The following is a 19,932-nucleotide window of genomic DNA, read 5'->3' as shown; positions in this document are numbered from 1 at the left end:
CCTCCTACAAAAATAATTATTGCATTTTCACGGCAGAAAACTTAGAAATGACAAAAATGCTACAAGGAATAAACAGAGATCACCGATCACACCACTCCCACTCGGTGACCAGGATGAACGGCTGACCTGGAGGTCCTCAGGCCCCGCGGATGGGGCCACCCCGCTCTGCATGCCATGCCACCCAGAGCACCCCCCAGCCTTGGAAGTGCAGAGCCCCCCGGTTCTTCCATCAGGGCACAGAGGAGCGGAATCTGTCAGGCGCCCCTATCCTGGTTCTCGTCCTGCTTTTGAACAAAGCCGCTCAGCCACTGCCAACCTGGCTCCGAGTGACTGAAGACGCCTGGGAAGAACAGATGGCTCTTGGTCTGGCGCTTTTGTGTCCCTGGCACTTGTCACGTGATCATATATCTGAATGGGGAAAAATAGTGCTTTTTCTATAACTAGAAGGAATGTTTCTCCTAATCGGAAAGGACACCACTATTTTCCGATGTAAATGTCACTTTCCGATACTAACTAGGCTTTCCATAGAAGGCACCCTTGGGATAGGAATGATAGCAGGGACACTGAGAACGACAGGGAAGGGATCAGGCGTTGGGTGCCTACCTTCGTCCACACTGTTGTCTGGAACAGGAGCCGCAGGGCCTGCACCTCCATGCTCTTGCCTGTGGCCTCTCATCCAACACCCGTATGCACGCCTGGCTGTTCTGGGTACTTAAAAAAAAGTGGAATCGTATCCACCCTAGGTCTGACCCAGCTAGAGAATGATTTCCATGTTTTGAAGGAATTTTCTCTCATTTACTCAAGGGTGTTCATGGAGCCTTGTTTTATCAAACAACTGTCCCTTTTGATGTTGCAGGGAAATAACAGACCACCACTGCCAAGAAGAAAATTCCTGGTCCCCTTTGTGACTTTATAATGTTGGCAAAATATATAAAAGAAACCATGTCCCAATACGGGAAGTATATAATCATCAAAGAGCCTATGAATAACACGGAGCACTTTTCAGTTTCAAACATATCTGTAGATCTCATTTAGTAAACAGCAAGTCACAGTTTTACAATGTATACACCTGTGGTTCTAAATCCTGCCATTGCATGAAATCACCCATGAGGCTGTCCCAGTGGGTGGTGGTCAGAGGGAGGCAGCCTGGGTGGGTGGGGGTCACAGGGAGGCAGCCTGGGTGGGTGGAGGTCAGAGGGAGATCTGGGTGGGTGGGGGTCAGAGGGAGGAGGTCTGGGTGGGTGGAGGTCAGAGGGAGGAGGCCTGGGTGGGTGGGGGTCAGAGGGAGGCGGCCTGGGTGGGTGGGGGTCAGAGGGAGGCGGCCTGGGCGGGTTAGGGTCAGAGGGAGGCGGCCTGGGTGGGTGGGGGTCAGAGGGAGGAGGTCTGGGGCAGCGGGGGTCAGAGAGAAGCGAGCACCTGTGCAGATTCCGTCTGGAGCCCATGCCTTCAGCCCAGCTGCAGGGCTCCTCTCCGTCCTGCAGCCTGAGGTCTTTGACAGTGTCTTTGGCTCTGACTGGGTTCTCCCGGCGCACAGAGCTGCCGGCTGAAGAGGTGGGGAGAGGCCTGTAGGCACAGCGCTGGGACCCCCAGACCATGTCCCATGGTCCCCGCCACCTCTGGCCGCCCTACGCCTGCACAAGAAGAAGGGGCCCGGCTGCCGGGCTGCTGTGGGAGCACAGCTGGAGGCAATGGCCCCGTTAACCCAAGTCCGCCGACCTGGCTGGAGCACAGGGCCCGGGCGCCCCCCCGGTCAGGCCAAGGGCGCTGGGCCGGGAGGGCGAGGACAGTCTCCCATCAACCAAGGGCTTTGGGGTTGGCCGAGCTGAGTGGAGCTGAGCTCTGCCTTTTCTCCTGTGACCTTGAGCAGGACTTAGCACCCCTCTCGGCCTCAGTTTCCTCCCAGAGATAAAAACAAAACCATCTCAAAGGGCCAGCCTGGGATTTCAACAAAACGACACAGCACGTGCTTGGCCCCACGCGTGGCAAACGTGGGCTGCTATTCTTGCTGCTGCTGCTCCCAGGGGCTGTGATTCCAGGTGTTTCTGCCCAAGTCTGACAGAGCCGGGTTCGAGTCCCAGCTCCTGATTGACACCGTTTCTACCGTGAGTCATCACAGAGGCATTCTGGTACATGCTATTGCCTGGAGGTCAAGCCACCTGCCGGGGTAGTGGAAGCCAAGTCTGAGATGTGGTCACGCAGCCCAGCAGCCTGGGCAGGAGCTCAGGGACACCGTGGACATGCCACAGAGCCCTGGTCTCCTGACAGCTGCCCGGGCTCAGATTCAGCATGGCTGAGCAAGAGCCCTGCTCCGGCCTCCTCGGGCTGGCGACTTCAAGCAAGTCGCTTCATTTCTCTGGGTGTGGGTTCTCCATCTGTAAAGTGGTGATAGCCACAGCAGTGGAAGAGAACTGCCCCGAAAGAATCATCCAGAAGGCAGACACACTCAGGGAGCACACCATCCATTTCAGGAAGGCGCTGGACCAACCCGTTTGGATAAAGATGAATGAGCCTGTCTCTGCTGCAGGAAACTCACATTGAGGTGGTGGGGAAGCTCCAAGTGAGAAGCTTGCTGACCTAACCCACACCTGACCAAATCAAGGGGAGGGAGGGAGGGAGGGAGGGAGCAGCACGCGAGGAGAGGGTTAAGCCAACCGCAAGAACCAGCTGAAGGCAGGGCGTGCTCCAGAAGGGTTCACTGAACCTGGAGGTTGGTTAGCTCACATACTGTCATACTCTTCTTCCAACAGGTGGAAAGGAGAATGATTCAGAAAAGAGCCTTCTAGCATCCTGTCAAGTTATGTCCAGCCATGATCGTGGCTGCCTTATGAAATCAATTTGCCAGTAAGTCATATCCCAAACAACTTTTCTAGATAACAGGAAGAGAGAACACAATAGGGAAGAAGTGGACTGAAGCATCAAATAATCCAGTAGAGCTGGAAATGGAGGTGCACATACATTGTTTCCTGTGGAATATGCATTCGAGGCTTGATCTCTTCCACTCTCCCTGTGTCCACAGCCTTTGACGTGTGACTTTGGGATTCCTCGCACTGAAAAAGCTGGGAACATGGCTTTGGATTCAGCTGTGTGACTTGCTTTGGGCAAGGGAAGGTTAGCAAGTATAACGTGAATGAAGAATATAAAAAGCACTCAAATACGTGGGCAAGCCCTCCTGGGCTGGGGGCGCTGCCTTGAGAAGAACAGGCCCCCAGCACAGTGCTGGTCTGAGGAGGAGGTGCGAACACGTGCAGCAGAGATGTCCCAGTCAAGCCCCCCTGAGCTGGGCCACCCTACAGATGCAAAAATGGAATACATGCTCATTGTCATGGAGGTTTTGTGGTTGTTTGTTACCTGGTGATAGCTGACCAATGCAGTTCTGAATGTCTAGTTAGGGAAAAATAAAAAGGGGTGAGCTCAGAGTACGGAGAAAAGAAGGAAGCTGTTTGGCGTAGATGGTTTTCCGGCTGCTGGTGTTCACTGACGGTGGGCACATTGCTCGGGAACTTTGTGGCCCTCCTCCTGTGGGTGGCCAAGGGGGCAGTCACGTGGCTGGGAGCAATAGGACAGGCAACTTGGTTTAGCAAATCCATTCCAGCTGTCAGATTAGAAACATGTTGGTGTATTCATTTAACTACTATGAAACTTAAAATTAGCTAATCAGATTGCATCATTCTTCCACTAAGTTTTGTTTTGAAGACTTGGGGGAAAATTATATAGTTTTTCTATGATTCCTTACAGGAGAAAAAAAAAAAATCCTAAAACTTCACACAGAGTAAGAACACAGCAGGTAGCAAAACTCCTAATTAGAAATACTCAGTAAAGTATACTTCCTTTTAAAGAACAGTATAATTACTTCTAAGAATTGAAAAATTGCTTCATTTGATCAAATATTTTGATTAGCAAAGAAATTAACTGTACTGTATCTCCATTTGTATTTACAGTGAATAAATGAATGTTAAAAATAACAACAGCAGCAAAGCTGCCTGTCAAAGAACAGAAAAAAAGGATAGAATGCAAAAAATCCAGCTGAAAATGAAGTAGAAGCGCTGTGAGCAAGCGCACTGCTGCAGACCCTTACCGCCAGATCGAGAGCCCTGCGCACACCCCCGACAGTGCACTCTTGTCTGTTAGGAGGTCTCGAGCTCTGCGCCACCAGGGGATTGGTGCCAATAACCCAGTGCGCTATTGGCAGACCTGGGGGAGGGACGCTAGAATGCCAGGCATAATCCAGGTTTCCCGGTGGCATGACCACTGCCTAGACCTGAGATCTCTTACCACGCAAGAATTCTTTCTGGGCAATGAACAATGGTCAGCCCAAAGATCCTTCCTTCGGAAAGGCTACAACCAAGACGAGCTTCTAATCAGCAGGGCTGGGCTTTGAGAGGTCAGGACTCAGCTGCGGTTGGTCCCCAGGCTACTCTCGGGCAACCTGACGATGGAGCTCAAGAGGGTCTGATGGCAAAGCTATGCTCTTCCCCTCCATCATGACTCCAGCCACCTACCACATATGCGAGAATCCAAGCACCTACCAATAATAGGGAGTTGACAACTCATACATATGACGAGGGCCTACCTACTGTGTATCAGGCACAGGGAACAGAGCAGTGAATGGCAGACAGACCCCCTGCCCTGGAAGAGCTGAAGCTTTTGGAGATGCCTGAGGAAGCAAGCAGGGAGGAGAGACCCACCCTGGGCCTGCCTCCCAGAGCCCTTCCCCTTCTGGCCTCACCCCCACCTCCTCTGCCCTCTCCCCTCACCTCAAGCCATGCTAGTCATGCCCACAGGGAGGGGCTTTCCCCACCTGGGTCCCTGCACACGGGGTCCCCACGCCCAGGAAGCCCCATCTCCCAACATCCAGACTTGGCACAAGCTCGTCAAAACTGTTTGCGTTCCTCTTTGCCCTGATGATGCAGAGTAAATCCCCCTCCTCTGGTTCCAAGCTCACTTCCGTCACACAGCTCGGCATTCACAAAGGATCTATTCGGATGTCTTTGCAAATGCCCAATTCACAAACCCTTTGGTAGTGTGAAATTGCCATAAAATGCAGAGAAATAAAGCAAACATTTGAGCCACCCCTTCGACCCTTTAATGATTCAATAAACTCATGGCTGAAGTCATTTATGAAACTATTAAAATAAATTCTTCCACTCAAATAAATTCCACACCATATAATCACATCATTACTAAACATTAAACATTAAACATGCACTCACTGAAGTAGGAGAGAATAAAAAAAATAAATAATGAATGCAAACATTTTGGGTTTGCTCTGTTCGGAACCATGCAAAGCTCTTTCTCCATCCCCACAGAGTGGACGTGAGGACGGCTCCCACCGGCCAGGTAGGACTCTAAGAGCGTGGGCATGCTGGGTTGGCACTTCGACTCTACCTCAGTTTGCTCAACCACAAAATGTGGATAATGATAGAACCCACACCTTCAAAGGCTGTTAGGAGGCCAAGTTACTGTACGTAGGGCCTTAGACCAGTGCCTGGCTCCAGTGCGTATACACATCATGGGTGGTGGGGGTGGGGGAGTGTGGGGTGCGTGACTTGCTCCTTCCTCTTTATCCCTCAGCATCGACCATCCAAATTCAGGCCTCATTAAAAGGCAAGAGATGGAACGTTCTGGTTTGCACGCCAGTGGTCACAGCCATTTCTGCCAAATCAATAGTCACTCCCAGGGAACTTCGTGTCTGTCTCCCCACCTGCCCGGCCCCCAGGGCTGGCCCAGTGCCTGGCATACATTCTTATCCACATTTGCTGAATACTGAAAGTTAAGATTCTTCCAATGGAATGGGGCATCTAAAGCCAGAACATAAATAGTTAACTGACAAGTTAGACACCTAGGCATAGGATAATAACCAAGATACTAGCACCATCTGTATTTTGGATTTTCTCTGCAAGACTTATTTGGGACAATGACTTCTTGGGTTGACTCCTGGCTTCCTGATATGGTCATGACCTTGTACAATCAATGGTACAGCTCAACTCTGGTCCTTAATTGACCCCAAAATTGCAATTAAATCAGCCTGTCATGACTCTGGAGGGACAAATGGATGGGGGCCTACCTGCACTGGCTGGGCCATAGTCCATTTATTTGGAACATCTAGGTAGCATCCCCCTGGGGCTAGGAATCAAGAAAGGATGCCAACTCAGATTGGAAAGGGCATGCTTGTGGAAGTGTTTTTGAGAATGCCAGAGGGAGTGACAGACTCAGGCTGGAGCATCGGAGGAGCTGGGACAAAGAGGTGGACCAGAGTCCCTGCCCCCCAGGAGCACGGGATGTTTGGGTTTGAGGAAAATTCACTCACTCAAATTCACAGTAACTACTTTACTATAAATTCAGTTCGGGTATGCTTTCTTCCAAACCTCGCTGACTGGACTGATCACTTCACTGTCTGCCTGAAACAGTTGTGTTTGAAAAGGGGTCCCTCGGATGGAGGAGTGGGGGCAATGTGACCACTCCCCTGCCCAGGTGGAAGCCAGCCTGGTATGGCCCCCTTCACATTTCTCCGAGGGGCATCAGAAACCAGGCCACGCTCCCTTTGGTGGCCACCCTTGTCCTGCTACCAGCAGCGTCCTACCCAGCAGCTGCTAGGGCGGTAGGCCCCCCGCCCCTAGTCCTTCCCAGGAGGTGGCTCTGGACCCAGGCACCTCCTAGGGTGCCTGGTGATGTCAATACAGGAGCTGTAACAGACGCAGATCTGGGAGAGTTTTTAACCTTGAAAGAATGTCTCTGCATATGCTAAGTGGAAGTCACGTTCAGCAGGTTGTACACCTAATTCTTCATCTCCTGGGACAATGTTATTTTCGTTCTGTGGCTTTTATCACTACAGTTGGCTTTAAGTGGGCTGTCTGTATTAGTGCAAATACTGGGTCAGTGCTAGGACTGGTGCAGACGCCAATGCTCAGAGGAAAGAGACACTTGCTTGTGCCAAGGTACCGGCACTCTCCACCCATAGGGCAGCCAGCTCTCCAAACTCAAAGGCCCAGAGAGGGGAGGTGGGTGGGTCCTGTCTGCCCGGTTCCCATGAGGTGCCACCAATATTCAAGGCTATGGGTGATAATATTCCTCTTCCTTCAGCTTAGGCACGGTGAGGCCAAGAGCCCCTCCCCCTGGCCTGTCACCAAGGCCAACCCAAGTGTCCGAGTTGGTCTGAGCTGCCCCTCACAACCTGCCACATCCTCAGTGGTCTCCAGGACAATAGGTAGTAAATGTTGGCTGGCAAGTGGAGAGTGAGCAAAATTTAGGGGAAATATTTAAAAGTCACCGAAATTATATCAAGAGGACTTAGCCTTTCTTGCCATCAGGAGCAAGAGTAAATAACAGTAATGACACATCTTAATAATTTACTTAAGTCATCCCTAATAATCTTAGACCTCTTTCCTGAAAAGGGAACTCCTCTATTCCTTATCCATTCATTAAAAATACATGGACACTGTTATATTTACAATAAAAAGAAAGATAAATTGAAGTAACGCTGTTGGCAACTAACATAAATACAATGTTCATAAAAGATTATAAACATTTTGATGTGCTTTACGGTTCCTTCTGCGGTTAAAAACTACAATCTTAAATCCTCTCTCAGAAACACCCGTCTTCAGGTTATTTAACATCTCACTGAATGACTTTAAAGACCATATATTATAAACACTAAGTAAGGGAAGATCTTATTGGCTCTCTGCGCTCTACGATGTGACAAAATAATTACTCTGCCTTAAATAAGGATGCGTTTCGTTAAAAAATTCCGTTATTTCCATGGTAATAAAGTAGAGAGATTTTATATGGGTTTCTAGTATGTCTTTTACAAATTCTATTTCTGCTCTGAGCAGTATTTTTATATTCACAGAAGATACTGAAAGTGCACTTTCAGACTTAAAAGAAATGTTAAGCAGGAACGATTTTCTAAGAACAAGGTGATCCGCTATATTTTGCACATAGCATTTTGAATGTAAAATGTTTTTCCCAGAAGTGAAAAAGAGGTATGTGTTGAGGATGGAAATTCAGATAATGTTTTCACCTGGTTTGTGGGCATCTTATGAAAAAGGTACGAATGCTGTCATTCAGGACTTGTCCTTTGTCTTCTTTTTCGCTAAGTCACTGAGTTGGATTTTGGTTTCAATACTCTGCTCCCCTTCTTTTATGCCACCTAGGTTCATGTTTCTCCTCTGGGGTGTGATGGTTTGGCAGGAGCGGGGAGGCAAATTCCTTACTCCTGTCTGCAAAGACGGGTCCCTTTTCTTCCCCAGCTCACAAGCCTCTGGGCCCACAGGAAATCCCGAATGTTGCTCTCAAAGCCAAATGTGGGGCACGAGAATGACTCGGCGCCCCAGAGACCAAGCCTGGGCTTGGGCATGTTGAATTGCACCGGCCCCAGGCCAGTGACCCACACTCTGAGCTGCGCTTAATGAAGCAGCAGAAAGAGCAAGGAGGGGACCATGCGCCACGGTGGAGCCGCATACCAGGATCTGAAATTAATGCAGCATCTGCTCTGAGAAGCACTCAGATGATTTTCACATGTCATGTGTGACAGGCATATGAGACAGGAGATCAATAGAAGTTTGGGAGGACAGATTTAGCAGGGTATCCAATATAAGAAACGGATTGTGAGTAGGTGTAAAATTGTCATTTCTACTCTCTGCATACTTTCAATCTACTCAAGGCCTTACAAAATGTGTTAACTACAATTCCAGTTGTTCCTTTTCCAAGAACAGACTGGGTTTGGCGAGGAATTATTCACGGTGAACCGCCTTTGCAGGGAGTGGTGCGCCTGTCTTAATTACATTTTGGGGATCTCCTTTTAATTACTTGCCTCCCGTGCGTCCCCTAGAGGGAAAGGGTGACTGGTATCATATTTAATGAGCTTGAGGAGGATGCATTAACTATTCCTATTATTTGTTACTTCTTTCCCCTCTATTAAAAACACCAGCCCAGGATTAAACTTCAGAAATCATCACAATGAAGACAGGCTCGGCTCTCCCACACTCTCCTTCCCATTCCAGCCACCTTGATTGAGCTAACTCACATCCTTGCTCAGAAGTCTCAATGATCTTAAAGGGACTGAACTCTGGAGCAAGGGAGAAAGGGCAGGGGTGGTGGTCCGCCCCTGCCACCACCTCCCCAGCCATCCACAGATCAACAGGAGGAAGGCAAACCCCCACATGGCCTGCCCTGAATCGAACCACCTCTAGTTGCCCCACATTGAGTCCCCACACCCCATGCCTTCATGCTTTCAGCCTAGAAGTCCCTTGAGCTGCCTGTCCTCCGGGCCAGCACACCCGTGCCCAAGTATAGGATTCTCAACAAAGCCCAGGGGGCGGCCCCGGCGGTGCCATGGGTCTCCCCGGCCCCAGCCTCTTCCGGCCCAGCATGCTCGCTCCTGTCCCTAAGCACCTTTCCCATCGTCACTCGCATTGCAATTAATCTGAAAACCTCCCCACAAGAATGCTCAGCGAAGTGTTTCCACTGGTGAAGGAGACCCTGTGAAGGAGATCAGGAAGCAAGCTGGCAACATTTGAAGCTTTACCCTTGGTCGGGTAATTCCAGAGTGGGCAGAGATGCTCATGATGACCCGCGAGGGAGGATGGCCGTGACCACACTGAAGCCGGAGCCCTGCCTCCTCGGCCGGGGGGCCAGCTGGCCTCTGGACCCCGGGTTGTGGTGAGGACTCCAGGCGGTCAGGCACTAAGCGGCTAGAAGGGTTTGGGTGCATACTTCTAAGTGCTCACTAGAAGCACGCCAGCAGCATGAGAAGGCCGAACGTTGGAGGCACCTGCAGGGCCAACGCTAGGGGATCGGCTCCATCCATTAACACAGCCCTGTCCCAGCACACCCCCTCCTCCCTCTTTCCTCCCTCTAGAAGCCACAAAGCGGGAGCCGTTCCTGACTCTCAATCCCTCATGTAGCATGGATCAGCCAAGCCTGTCTGTTCCACTTTCCAAATGTATCTAGAATGGAGCCATGCCAGCAGCAGCCCCCCCAGGGCTGTGAGCTGCCTCCCTGCTCTGGCCCTTGGCCCCACGGGCTCTTCTCCATATGGCTGCCACGGTGATTTTCTAAAGTGTAAGTCAGGTCATGATGCTCCTCTAGCCCTTGTTCCTGTATGTTACTCGGAGTCAAAAGCAATGCAATCTTTACCACGTCCCCAAGCGACAAAGCCGCCTGCCCACCCCTCCCTGACTGCATTTCCTTCTCTCAGGCCCAGGGCAGCCACACCTGGAGCTGATGGGACACCCTCCTGCCCAGTGCTTGGACTAGCTGTGCCCCCTGACACCATCCCCTAGCGGTCACCTGTTCCCTCCCTCACCTCCTCTGGCTCTTGGTTCCAGCCCTTTCAGATCCACCCCCCTTCTGTTCTGCTTTATTTCTCTCGGCAGCATGTACTGGAATCTGACATAGGATATATTTCTCATTTCTTGCCCGCCCCCCCTCCCTAGAATGCAAGTGTCTGGAAGGCAGGGGCCATGTCAGTTTGGCTCACTGCTGACCCAGCACCAGCTCAGTGCCGGCCCACAGTGGGCCCACAGGAAATGCTGGTGGATGGAGGAGTGGGCGAATCCACACAATGGGATGGCACACATCAAAGGCAATCCACGTTCTAGAGAAAAATCGATAAGGTGGACGGTGCCAACAAGAGCACAGTAAGTGAAAGAGCAGGCTCCAGGGGAGACCCTGTGGGGGGACCTGGAGCGGAAGTGGGGAGCGGGGTGAGAAAGCGAGGCCTCACCTCTCCTACCCACTGGTCTGTGAACAACGCCCAGGAGGCTTGTTTAGGAAATCGAAGGGTGACCCAGACGTAAGAAGGTATGCGGCCACTCTGGAAAACAGTATGGAGGTTCCTCAAAAAGTTGAAAATAGAGCTACCCTACGATCCAGCAATTGCACTACTAGGTATTTACCCCAAAGATACAAATGTAGGGATCCCACCTGTACCCCGGTGTTTATAGCAGCAATGTCTGCAATAGCTGGACTGTGGAAAGAGCCCAGATGTCCATCGGCAGATGTATGGATAAAGAAGATGTGGTCCATATATACAGTGGAATACCACTCAGCCATCAGAAAGGATGAATACCCACCATTTGCATCAGCATGGACGGAACTGGAGGGGATTATGCTGAGTGAAGTGAGTCAGTCAGAGGAGAAGCAATTATCATATGATCTCCCTCATATGTGGAATTTAAGAAACAAAACAGAGGATCATAAGGAAAGGGAGGGAAAAAATAAAATAAGATGAAACCAGAGAGGGAGACAAACCATAAGAGACTCTTAACCATAGGAAACAAACTGAGGGATGCTGGAGGAGAGGGTGGTGGGGGGATGGGGTAACTGGATGATGGGCATGAAGGAGAGCACGTGATGTGATGAGCACTGGGTGTTATATGCAACTGATGAATCACTGAACTCTACCTCTGAAACTAGTAATACATTATATGTTAATTAGTTGAATTTAAATAAAAATTTTTTAAAGAAGAAGGTATACAGTAGTAGCAAGTTACAGTGACTGCTTTCTGGGGCACAGAGCTGGGGGGAGAGGAGTTGATTCAGTGATCTCCTTTTAATGCTCTCGCCACTGTTCAATTTCCTCTCCATGGGGCATATATTACTTTGATACAAATACAAAATGATTGTTAAAAAAAGAGTCTTTTAAGAGTTGAGAAAATCCCCAAAACCCCCCAAATCAGCAGCATATACGCTCTGTCCTTGACCCCACCCCCAAAAGATATGTGTCTAGAAAACAGGATCAGAAGTAAATATTCCAAAATGTTAATAGTGGTCATCCCTGGGGGTGACTTTAATTCTCTCCTTCAAAATTACCGGAATATTCCAAATCATGTAAGATGGACATAAGCGACTTCTACAAATACTAGCTTCAACCATGTGAAATTGTCAGTATTCAATCATTTGTGGCTCTAAAAATGGTGATTTCATATGATTTGACCCAATAGAAAAAATTATTTAAAAAAATACGGGGCTGTTTTCAAGATCAATAAAAGTATTTATTATTCCTATCTCTTGGCTTCAGTTATTTTATTTCTTTGGATTCTTTTCTTTAGGAAAGAATCCAAAATGTAGCTATAGATCTACACACGGAGTGTTCACGGCAAAGTAACTTACAGTGGCAAAAGCTGGAAAAAGTCTAAACCCCTAAAAATCAGGGAGTCGATGGAATGCTACACAGACCTCTGAACCCACGTTTGGAAGACCTTTCAGTGACATGGTGCAATTTAATGTGAAGGAGAAAAAAGCAAGATCCACGGTTATGTAGCCAGTGCTAGCTCCACTGTGTAAAAGAATATATTCGCACACCTGTGTCCACGGCAGCATTATTCACAACAGCCAGAACGGGGAAGCCACGCCAGCATCCAGTGACAGATGAATGGCCAAGCAAAACATGGTGTGTCCCTACCATGGACTAGTATTCAGACTTAGGAAGGAAGGAAATTTAGACACACACTACATGTGTGAACCTTGAGGGCATGAGGCTGAGTGAAATAAACCAGCCACAGAAAGATAAACACTGTGATTTCACTTATAGGAGGAGTCAAAATCACAGAGACAGCAAGTAGACCAGAGGTCAGCAGGGGCTGCGGCGGAGGGGTTATGGGGAGTTAGTCCCTAATGGGTACAGTTTCCGTTTTGCAAGATGAAAAGGGCTCTGGAGGAGGATGGTGTTGGTAGTTGCATAGCAGTGTGAATGGATCCTAATACCACTGAACTGTGCACTTAAAAATGATTAAGATGGTAAATTTTATGTTAAGAGTATTTTGCCACAATAAAAGAATTGGGGAGAAACGCATTAAAAGGGGAGAACAAAAGATGTCCAGGGCAGTGTGGCACATTGAAAGAAGGTCAGCTCTGGAGGCCATGCTGGGGGAGGAGGCCATGCAGGGGCCTGACTTCCAGAGCCTGTCCGTGTCCCACGGTGAGACTGTGGCGGGGACCGGCGTGTGCACAGAGGGGGCTGTTCTTGCCAGCACAGTATCATCCTGGGGTTTAGAGCCCTGTTCGCTCTTTTATACTTTCCTGTATTTTCCAAAACTTCCACAATGAATATGTATTTCTTTTAAAGTCAGGAGAAAAAGTATAATCATTAAAAACAGTGAGGGTCACCATAAACAGAGAGAAAAGATGAGTCACAGGCCAGGAGGAGGTATTTGTAACCCCCATACCAACAAAGGATTAGAAGCCCTTTCACAGACAATGAAACTTGAATGGCTCATAACACAAGAAAATGTCCAGCCTTCCTAATATTCAGATGGGCAGAAATGAAAACGTCTGACAATACCACGGATTACCAGGGCCCTGGCGCGTTATGAGCTCCACGCGAGGCTGGCGGGAGCGTGCATGATTGGTACGGCCACAGCGACGGTCCCGGGGATGCTGAACACGAGCCTACCCCACGCAGGGTAACTCCTGAGAGTCACAAGGACACAGTCACAGAAGGCTGGCTGGCGCTTTACTTGTAATGGAGAAGACTGCAAACAATCTCCATGGTCCTTAGCAGGAGGGTGATAACTGAATGGGGCATGTTCACCTAATAGAATATACTCATTTGATGGACTAATTTCATAGCAGCCTAATAAGGAAATGAACTGAAGCCAGTGGAATAACATGGATACATCTTGAACACATGAGAGTAAACCAAAAAATAAGTGCAGAAAACAGTACTGGATACGGTACCATTGATACAAAGTTTTCAAACAGCAATGCGATAGTATCTATTGTTAAGGAATGTCTGCCTAAATAGCAAAGATGAAAGAAGTCACAGCCCCACAGGAGACGGCCCACACTGAGGGGCCTGGAGTTGGGAGCGGACCTCTTGCTCACAGAGCAGCCCTACCACTTGCCATCGGGGTGACTGAGCACAAATCACAGGGTCTCCATCTATCAAAAGGGAGATTAATAGCACACACCTGGTAGTGCATCAAAGGACTGAACGGGTTAATATATGGAAAGGACCAGGAAGAGTGGCCCTTAGAAAGCACTATATAGGGGCGCCTGGGTGGCTCAGTTGGTTGAGCGACTGCCTTCGGCTCAGGTCATGATCCTGGAGTCCCGGGATCGAGTCCCGCATTGGGCTCCCTGCTCGGCGGGGAGTCTGCTTCTCCCTCTGACCCTCCCCCCTCTCATGTGCTCTCTCTCTCTCTCTCAAATAAATAAATAAAATCTTTAAAAAAAAAAAGAAAGAAAGCACTATATAGCATTTGCTGTTGTTATTAGTATTATAACAAACCTCAAACCTTAAAAATGTTCACACTCTTTGCTCTAGTCATCTAATTTTCAAGAATTTGTCCTAGATCAGTGATGAAAGATTTATGCACTTAGGTGTTCAACATACATAAAAGTTTGCAATTGGAAATGACATTAAGTGCCCTGCTGCAGGGGGACACTTCAATATATTGGAGGACAGGCTGCTGTGATTTGACTGTTGCATCAGTTTTGGATTGTTCACATGTTTATTTTCATTCCCCCGCCCGTGTAGGCAGGGACTGTGGCGCTTGTGTGTTGACTCTCAGTACAGAATGGCGATCAAAGAAATCTGTGTTGGCTAAAACTAGATTGTGATTATTGCTAATGATGTTGGTCCACTTACATTTAGAGATCAAGAAACAGCCACCGAATAAACAATTTGTGCAGCCAGAAATGCAGTCCGAGAAAGGAGCAAGAGTCCGGTAGTCAGCCACACACCCTCTTCCAGGAAGCCCTCCCTGACTTTCCCAGCAATCTTTCCTGCACTGAGCATGCCTCTGTTAAAGCCCACTACCTCCGTGTTTACCTCCACCCCAGACTCGGCTGATACATATCCCAGGGCCCAGCACATAGTGGGTCCTCAATAAATGTCTCCCTAGTGGGTCCCAGTTCCCTCATTTCCAGCTCAGGCCCTGACATAGTGTGGGCCTCACTTCTTTGGATGCCAGATCATCCTCAGGGATCTAAGATTCTCGAGAATTCTGAAATAACCAGACAAAAGCAAGCTCCCAAACTTCTAAGAAAAGAAAAGGAAAGAAAAAAGAGTTTTCAATAAAATACACATATTTACCTTCTAACATTCTATGTAGAATTTATACTGAATTTTCATTTGGAATTAGCCAACCACATGAGGTGATTGCCAATTTATCTGGTGTGATTTTCCATTTTGCAAAAACTACTTTTAGCCCATTTTCAAAGAGAGATGTTTGGGTGCTGCCAACATCCTTACCTCTTCAAAGAAGGAGCTGAAGTTCTGGAGAAAATATTTCCAATTTATATGGGGGATTAGATGAATTTTCAGTTTTCTCAGAAAATAATGATACTGGTTGTCTGTTAGTTTGTAACAGAAATCCTTAAGAACTTGTCCAAAATCTGAAGCCTTCACAAACCCAGTGTCCTCTTTATCCAATGCAGAAAATGCCTAAAAAAAGAGAGAAAAGGCAGATGCTACTGTCAAGTGACTATTTCAAAAATATTTTTCTGAAGTATTGCTTTTCTGAATGCAAATGAAATCCAGTGCATTCAAGTGCCCTGTAAATTCTACCTTACTAACAAAATGCGCCATGATTGAGAGATGGGGACAGGTAAAGCACAGGCCCAGTGTGAGAGCTCTGGTACTGAAGAGAAAAGTCGCTTCGCTGGCTCCTCTTTGGATTCAGAGAGGCAGAGGAATGAGGAGGAGCCCTGGCCCCTTTCCGCTGGGGAAGCCACGGAAGCTCCAAGGATGCTCCCAGGGGGAAACCATGTGCCCAAAGTCTCCCCATACTAGCTCCTTGGAGCATACGTCCCTTGTAACGGGGGGCTCAGATGCAATCCCACCACGTCGGGGTGTGGGGTGGGGTTCTCAAGGTGGAGCCTGATGTCAGAGGCGGTGAGGAGGAGGAGTCAAGGGACCACCCTGTCCCCACTCCCACCCTGAGGCTTGCACAGGGAGGCTGCTGCCCTTTCCCCACCCTGGGCCAGTGTCTGCGTGGCCTCGCCTCACCAAAGGCCCCTGTGGCCACGTGCTGGTGTCCGAGGCGCTGATGCAGCCAGGGCCAACCCAGCGGTACAGTAGTCAGACTGAAAAAGTGCAAAAATGTGCTATAAAAAGAAAGCACATTTTTTTCCATCTGTCAAAACAAAATCATTCATTTTTATTGCACTAGGAAATCTGTATCAAGTGATAGGTTAAGATCTTTTTTTCTTTTCTTTTCCTTTTTTTTTTTTTAAAAAGATTTTATTTCTTTATTTGAGAGAGAGACACAGTGAGAGAGGGAACACAAGCAAGGGGAGTGGGAGAGGGAGAAGCAGGTGCCCCGTGGAGCAGGGAGCCCGATGCGGGGCTCGATCCCAGGACCCGGGGATCATGACCTGAGCCGAAGGCAGACGCTTAACGACTGAGCCACCCAGGCGCCCCAAGATCTTTTTTTCTTAAGTAAGAATTTCATGTGCTTGCAGACCCAAAACCAAACCCTTGTGGTTACTTCTCATTCAGGGCTAATTAGGCACATCCCATCAGCCCATGGGGGTGGTGATATATGTGTACCAAATTAACCTTAAAATACTGTCTGTCTAGCTTCAGGTTTTTTATTTAGCCTGTGGTAACAGGACAAAGCTGTGGAGAGTGGAAAACCCTCTGACCACCAGTTCGGAAGTAGACTTTGAACCAGGCTCTGCTGCTTACCAGAAGACCGTAACCTCTCTGAGCTTGGCTTCTTTGGTATACAAAAGAGGGACTCCGTAACTCATAACGTTCTGTTTTACTATGGCCCCCAAACACACCTATCCGTGTACCTGGTACACAGTGGATCTCAAGAAAGGACCATGAACATGAGCACGGTCAGTTGAGCATTTGTGTGACCTGCACTTCCCTGGGTCTGTGCGGCCTTCCCCGTGTGTCAGTCCGGCCTACCGAGCCACAGGACGGGTGGAAGAATCAAAAGTTAAGAGGCTTAAAAGTCTATAAACTCTCCAGAAATACAAGGTATTGTTGTGTCATTTCAGAAACAACAGGTCTGAGACAGGTCTCCAGTGATCTGTAGAGCCGTGTAAATGTGCCAGGTGTCCTCTCTGACGCCTGTCCTCGGACATCGCCATTCCTTCTGCTCTGCCCCCGATGCCCTCTTGCCCTCCAAGCCCTCTGCCACTCTATTGGCCAGAGACTCTCACTCTCTGGCTTAAAACATCTCTTGCCTAAAGGGTGTTTCTCGGAAGTGAGAACCATGGTTTCCCCCAAAGTTTCCACGGACCTCAGTTTGAGAAACATCCTGATAGATATTAGTGGTGCCCCTTTAAGTCAGAGGGGGCAAAGCCATCCTGCAAATGGGTTTATTTGGTTTATATCATGCTTTTGAAAAATCTGGAATATATGCCAACATTTAGAAATCAGGAGGTTTCATGGCTTCTCATGAAAAATGACAAGCTCTAGCAAATGGGGGCCCAGGTGGCTGGGGCTGAGGAGAAGCTGCCCTTCCGACAGGGCTGTGTCTCCAAGCCTGCTGTGGCCACCACCCGGCCCCCTTCATCATTTATATTGCCCCTGGTCGTGGTGAACATCCAAGTGTGCAGAGCTCACTGGGTGACTGCTGGGCCCGGGGCCATCTCAAGCACAAGCTCTGGTCTGAAAGGCCCATAGGTGGTTTTCCAGATGACCCGCGTGGTGTCTAGATGATCCACAACGTGTCTAGACTAATTTTTATCTTTAGATACTCATTAAAATAACGACATAAAAATCTTAAATCCTCATAGAGAACTCCTAGATGTGAAAAATGTCTGCTCTCCAGTGTGAAGGTCAAGTTTGCTGATATTCCAGAACTTTCATAGGCCGGCTGGGTGGCACTTGCCTTTCCCCTGTTCTCTAATCTCTTATGCTTGGACTCCAGAGCCCACCTGGCCTCCCTATGCTGAAAGGATTATGCACGTGGGAGAATTAGTGAGCATAGTCCTAGGTTTTGGAGAGGGTCTGTAAGTCCGCCTATGGCAAACGTAAGGACAGAGCTGTTCTGACTCCACCCCGCATTGCACACGATGCTTTAGATTCACCATCTCATTAAGCTGTAAGACCTGTCATCTGCAGACAGAATTTTCTCTTCTTCCTACTGTTGCAGGGGAAACTGAGGTGTGGATCTGTCTGGGGGACCACCACCCCGCCAGGAGCATGGCCCAAGTACTATTTTCCACGGACTCTAGTGGGGGCCACAGCATCATCCCCATCTACACCAGGGCTTGGCATGCTGCACAGTGTCATACAGACGTTAGCTATAAAATGTCACTGTACTCGGGGGAGTGCCTTCTTGCTCCTCCCCTGGCTCCTAGTGGCCTTTGCCATGAGTCTTGGTGCCATAGCTGGGTCCTGGCCAACCCTCCAAGGCCACCTCATGCGATGGACCCAGTGCTCACAGGATGTGTCGGTCCTCCTCACCTGAGGCCTGTCCTCTGTCCTCCCGGCCTGGAACCCCTTGCCCTCATTCCAGACACAGCACTTGCTAAACCCTGAGCACCTCTACATCAGAGAGCACGTGCTGGGCACAATCGTGGTAGCTTCCTGTAGAGCTATGGATACACATTTGTTCAAATGCACAAGCTGATTTGACTGACCCATCCGAGTCCTGATGCCCCATGAGAGTGAGGAGAGGCGCCAGGGTCCAGGGGGAGGGGAGGGCTGAGAGCCACTCTTCATGAATGGACATGAGCACCAGCACTTCAGTTTCTAGACTAAAAGTACTTTCAGTCTGTCATACCGTTGACAAAGCCACGTCGGAGGAGGCAACAACTTCCTGGATGTTCTTGACAATGTCCTCTGGGTCCAGTGTTGAGAAATTGACTGGCGTGTTCTCCTCTTTTTCTTTTGGCTGAGGTCTTATTGGCTTGCTGCTTTCCACCGCTTTCAAGAAGTCAAGGTAATTGAAGGAGTTATCATGCCAGCTGATTCCCCAACTTGTCCGGAAAGAAAGAAAAGAATACATTAATTACCAAAAAAAAAAAAAAAACAAACCCAACCCTATCGCATATTCTTTCAATAAATAGTTGCTGAGCAGAGAACAGTGAGCAGAATGTGAATAACATGAAGACACTCTTCCCTGGCCTATAGGTTCACACATGCCAGTTAGCACCCACAGATACTGTCATACAACAGAGCGAGGTGAGGGATAGACGTGAGGGCTACCGGGGCCACAGACTGTCCTGCCCTGAGGCTCTGAGACTTGAAGGCTGGACAGTAGGGCTCAGGCTTCGGGGAGCGGATGATGGGAAGAGAAGGCCCGGCTAAGACACCTGATCCACTGACAGGGGCAAACGAAGGTGCCTCAGCAGAGATGTGAGGCTTGCAGAATGGTGGGAGGAGAGATACACCTGGCAACGGGGTCAGGGACGGTCTGGAGGCAAGGCTGGGGGGCGTGGGCGCTCGAGGCTGTGATCATCGCAACCTCAGCTCGTGAGTGCTGGGCTGAGAAACGGCAGTGGGATGTGAAAAGAAGGGAAATACGTCAAAGAGCGTGGAAAGGCACAAAGGAACTGAGGAAAATGGATGTCAGATTCCTTTTTGAGATTGGCAGAACTAAGTTGTCAAGCCGAAAGCACCCAAGAAATAGTTTTACAAAACCTATATGCTTAGTACTTTCTCAAAGAGGAATTCTGAGTGCACATCTCAATGAGGACACGCCATGTAGAAACAGAGGCTCCTTCCTGCCCTCAACTCTAACACAGAAGAAAATACCTTTAAAGTCTAGAAGAATATATTGTGAGAGAAAACCCCAAAGTTTCATGAGAACATAGAGCATATTTAAAGATGTAAGATAATTCAAAATAAAGTTTAACTGCATTCAAAGTTCCCATTTTTGTCACTTAAAGTCTCTGGGGATTACTGGCACTCTGACACCCAAACTTTCTATCAGCAGGGTGGAGTGCACATCAAAGAAGAACAGTGTGGAACGTTGGTAAGCCGGAGAGAGAAGTTTCTAGAGACTCAGATATCTGCTTCTAAAG

General features: G+C 48.8%; 1 protein-coding gene across 1 annotated transcript in view; it reads right to left on the bottom strand.

Moving 5' to 3' along the window:
• Positions 1-19,932, bottom strand: part of EFCAB6 (EF-hand calcium binding domain 6) — a 215,743-nt gene that overhangs the window by 25,637 nt on the left and 170,174 nt on the right. The window contains exons 24-25 of the mRNA XM_034987337.1: positions 18,690-18,885; positions 15,197-15,388 (exon numbers count right to left, since the gene is read on the bottom strand). Coding sequence (XP_034843228.1) covers positions 15,197-15,388; positions 18,690-18,885 — 388 coding nt within the window. The remainder of the gene's footprint in view (positions 1-15,196; positions 15,389-18,689; positions 18,886-19,932) is intronic.

Source organism: Mirounga leonina, unplaced genomic scaffold (genome assembly GCF_011800145.1).
Source record: "Mirounga leonina isolate KUSES-001 unplaced genomic scaffold, KU_Mleo_1.0 Mir_418, whole genome shotgun sequence".
Taxonomy (NCBI): domain Eukaryota; kingdom Metazoa; phylum Chordata; class Mammalia; order Carnivora; family Phocidae; genus Mirounga; species Mirounga leonina.
The sequence above is the reverse complement of the archived record's forward strand: the minus strand, read 5'-3'. Positions and strand labels throughout refer to the sequence as shown.